This window comes from Penaeus japonicus, unplaced genomic scaffold (assembly GCF_977035675.1).
Source record: "Penaeus japonicus unplaced genomic scaffold, GWHDUDI00000001_assembly GWHDUDI00000036, whole genome shotgun sequence".
Lineage (NCBI taxonomy): Eukaryota > Metazoa > Arthropoda > Malacostraca > Decapoda > Penaeidae > Penaeus > Penaeus japonicus.
The window spans coordinates 21,377,653-21,382,331 of NW_028234438.1; the positions used below are offsets into that span (position 1 = coordinate 21,377,653).

General features: G+C 32.1%; 1 protein-coding gene across 1 annotated transcript in view; it reads right to left on the reverse strand.

The window, feature by feature from the left end:
* Positions 1-909: 909 nt before the first annotated feature.
* Positions 910-4,679, reverse strand: part of LOC122259496 (endonuclease/exonuclease/phosphatase family domain-containing protein 1) — a 28,422-nt gene continuing 24,652 nt past the window's right edge. Inside the window, exons 15-18 of the mRNA XM_086531834.1 lie at positions 2,996-3,051; positions 2,808-2,913; positions 1,429-1,509; positions 910-993 (exon numbers count right to left, since the gene is read on the reverse strand). Coding sequence (XP_086387960.1) covers positions 910-993; positions 1,429-1,509; positions 2,808-2,913; positions 2,996-3,051 — 327 coding nt within the window. The remainder of the gene's footprint in view (positions 994-1,428; positions 1,510-2,807; positions 2,914-2,995; positions 3,052-4,679) is intronic.

A 4,679-nucleotide genomic window follows, 5' to 3' on the forward strand; every position in this document is an offset into this window, starting at 1 on the left:
GAGAGAGGGAGAGAAGGAATAGAGGGAGAGAGGGAGAGAAGGAATAGAGGAAGAGAGAGAGAGAAGAGAGGAGAAAGGAAGAGTGACTTTAAATCATGTTTATGGAAAAATGGAAAATATGTGTACATGAAAACTAATGTCTATGCCTGTATAAGTACAGATAGAAATCTAATTCAAACAACTTCCTTACTCTTTAAAAAGAAAAAGAAAAAGAAAAATCTGTTGTTTCCTTCGGATACTGCTAATTATTTTACAAACAGATAAATGTAATCAGAGTAACAGCTCATTGACTATTCACTCAAAAGTGTTTGTTGTACTGAAGAACAATTGTTACCATAAAATACAATATCTAGATAACTATATTTCACAGTATGTAATGATGTGCACTAAACTAGTTATAAAACTATTCTTAAATAACCAAGAGACAGTCATAAAAGTATTTAAAGAAAATGGTTTATTCTCTTTACAGAATAATGAGCAAGTTGTTTCATTATGGTAATTCATATTTCCATATCACATTTTTTTTTTATTCTAGACTTTGTATAAAATTTTTACAATCATTATTTTACATGAAAAACAAACAAACAGATTTTTCACAAATTATATAAATAAAGATTCCATGGGCATTACACCTAGCAAATACTCACACGCAAACAACATACAACATACAAAATACCACATAAGTAAACGCACACATTATAATTTACACCTTTGTGAACCTATACAAAGACAATCTCTTGTACTAATGGCACATATTAACAATTATAAAAAATGGCAGGCATATGAATAGTAACATCTATGCACACTGGTTGTAAATTTCCTTATAGGTTTATGTATATGTATTGTGCAATTGATAATGCTATCTACATGTATGCATAATCTAATATTCATACAGTGTAATATCTCGAATCAGCAGTGAATCTCTAGGTAAACACTTATACCTTTCTTATACATTAGTGACCAGATACCAGATACCTCAATTGTGTTAGGATACTTGAAGACACGAGGACATTCGTGATAATACTAAATACCTTGATGGAAAAAAAGGATGGAATGAGGTGGGAATGAAAGGGAAGATATATTGTATAGTAGGAGGAGTTTAGAATACGTTAGAAAAGGAATTCATGCAGTTTTATTGACTAAATATGTTATCACTGATCTAAATTTGTATTATGGCACATTAGTGCTTTGTAGATCAGTGTTATAATTTTTTTTTTTTTTTTAGTATTAGGAAAGATGATAAATTGTTTATGTATTTGAATACCGGAAAAAGAGAGAGAGAGAGAGAGACAAAAAGGTATTGAAGGAGAATGAGGTGAGGCAGAAGGCTAAAAATAAAGACCTGTGAGAAGGGAAGGTAAACAAAGAGGCAGAGGAGGAATAAGGGGTTATAACAAATAAATAAATAAATAAAATCACAGAACCAACTTGTACAGGTGGAATACAATGTAACATCACACTTGTTTTGTGCAAGTATGGAGATCTTCTGTCTGTTATGGTTTTGTTTTTCTGAATCAAGAAATTAAATGCATCTCTTAGAAAATATAATTTCCTCTGGTTAGAAATTCTAATCAGCAATATGTGTCAACATCACTTCAGCCTTTGAAGTCTGAAGATGTTGAACGAACAATGCTCTTTGAGACGTCGCTATGAATCATGTCGTTCATCCTTTCACTTCCACTATATCTATAATGGTCTTTTAAATTTGTACAATTAATTTAGACAAAATACTTAATGAAACTCTGCATTCAAAGCTAATTAATCTATCCAACTGTAATCTACTAAGGCAAGAATGGTAAAATAATGTATGAAGCCCCAGCCATCACCAAATTATTCCTACCTTGTCAAATTCAACAAGCTTAATCATATACATGCCTGTCAAATAACTCTTAGTTGGAACAAGAGTTGAGACAAAAAACAATATTTCCACTAAAAAGTATTATGTAACAAGAGAAAACTCCATAAATTACCAGAATACAAATCTATTCCTAAAAGGAGGGGAAAAGGAAAGGAAAAAAAAAGAAAAGAAAGTCAAGTCAAGTCAATTTCTGGATGAAGGATATTCAAAGCATTGGTACATCATGAAAACAAACAAATAAGTCAATAATAATGATTAGCGAAAAACAAAAACAAAAAAACACCCAACCTATGCAGCATTTTAAAATATTTTTTTTGTAATGCTTTTTTTTTTTATTACTGATTTTTTCCACTTTGACGACAACATTTTCTTTCTTAGATCTCGTAACATATTTCCATTTTCCAATAATAATTCCCCCCCCCCCCCCAATTTTCTGCTTCTTCTGCTCTTTCCTCCAGACTTTATTATTTTCCGGTAATCATACTCGTAGAAGGACAAACTCTCAACCAATAAACGAGAAATTAGTTGATGAAATGGGTATTCCAAATCGTATTTCAAGCAAATTCACCTATAAATATACCTGGATTATCAGATCCAGGGGGGAAAAAATTAAAAGACCTATGACCAAACAGATCACCATCAATGAATTCAAGAATGATAAAAAGGACTCATCAAAAATTGATAGAGAATGAGAGGAAGAAAAGAAAAAAGAAAGAAAAAAACAGCAATGGAGACAAGATAATAAATGTTGATCTTACAACTTTACAACGAACAAAAGGCATTTATTGCTGTAAAAATAAAATGAAGCAATACCAGTTCTGACTATGGTTATGTGTTTGCTTGTTTTTATACCACCTGCATACTTACAAAAAATAAATAAATAAAAATAATAATGTATAAACTTTCTGAACCTGTTCTAAACTAATCAAAGAAAACCGAAACACATCACCTTAATAATGGCCTTTTGCTGTACTGCTTCAGGTTTTACTGACAATACAGCAAAGTGGAAGGCCTCCAGCATAATTGTATGTTTCCTTGCACTGCCATTGGCTGTTCTGTTTACAATTTCTAATTAATAAAAAGGATGAAGTTCTGTTGCGATATACATTACTTATTTACAAGTTTTATTTAACTTGCCTCTCTCTACTGCCTCTGATGGTGAAGGTCTTTTCTTCAGAGAGCTTGGATGTGTGCTGTCAAGGTTCATAGACCAAGGTACACTCCTCAATATATAGATCATTAGATCATCTGTGTAAGTCATGACAAGAACAAAAAATCTTTCTATGTTGAAGGAGTAAACTATGTAAAATATCGATTGTTATATTTCTGTACACAAAACTTGAAAATAATTCTGTGTAGATTCTATGCCTTTCAAACTATATATTACTTGAATTTCAGTTTCATATTACCAGTGTCCGCAATAGTAAGCATGGTTTTCTATCACACATCAAACAATGTTTATTACAAATTTCAAGGCACAGGTCAGTTGCAAGTGCATGCACGGTAAGTTGCCCTCCATTTGCATAGTTTTGTCACTCTGTCACCTAGACAAGAGGGCATATCCACAAACATATCTAAATGGAATAGCCCATCTTCATCTTCAATGAAAGAAATAAAAGGGTGTTCCTATTGACTCACCATTCCACTATTGCTTCTTTATATGTAGGAAATCGATTGTCAAATGACAAGAAAAAAAAAAAAAAAAAAAAAAAGCGTTGCTATAGGCTGATGCACTACTTTAGCCTGAATTACCAAGAATGAGCTTTTAGTTTGTAAGCCAAGATACAAACAACAGCTAATGCAAGAACTATACAATCCTTCTTTTACATAACTATGGTATTCTTCAATGACATGGAGTATGCAGAGATAAAAGAAAGCCTAATATACTAATACATACAATAACATCTGCAAATGACAGTTGTTAAAACAGACTTGAGCAGAATATAGCTTCAACAATATCCCTCCTATAAAAAAAGAAGTAAAACACAGCCACTGTAAGCATATCACTGAGTCATAACTCCTCAGAGCACCTCAAAGGTCTCTCACTGGATGAGTAAGACTAAATTGGGTCAAATTTGGTTTTGCTCGTCTGATGCAGGACCCACGAAGGCCTCCGAAATGATATGACTTAAATAACATTCTTACTGTGGTTGCGTTAAAGCATTGTCCCTTCTGTTCTACAAACAAATTACCGTTAATTAACCAATCTTTAACCAGGGTTGAGAAAAGTAGCAGCTATTATAGGAGATAATAGTGATGTTGGACACAAGTTAAATAAAAGACATGACAGTGAAGACTTTCTAAAATACTCTTTTCATTGCCAACTATTTCTCTCCAAACATGCTCTCTGATATTACTTTGCCTGGAGATGAGCTACAAACTTCTAAATATTGAAGGTCTAATATCAATAAAGTAATTCATATATGGTTAAAAGGAATGACATGTAAATTTGAAGTACTTATGATGTTGATAACAAATTTTTTAGTAACTGCTTTGTTGACTTATATATGTAGTACCAGTTGTAATACCCTTGATACCAGACAAAATGCATTTTTATATCAACAACCACATAGGAGAAAAATAATCAAACTTTTATGACAGAATTTCTAAACTTTGTTGATTTTTTTCTCAAAGGGTTTTAAACCACAAGCAACACTTAAAAGTATTCAACTAGTCTAGTCAAAAAGAACACTACCACTGCACCTTAAAGAAAAAAAAAAACATGCAGTTAACAAAAAGCTTTAAACAAGCTATATGGGAGACCTTCCTTTGTATGTCACAACGATGAAACTCTTCTGACTTTGTCGCAATGTGCATTTCA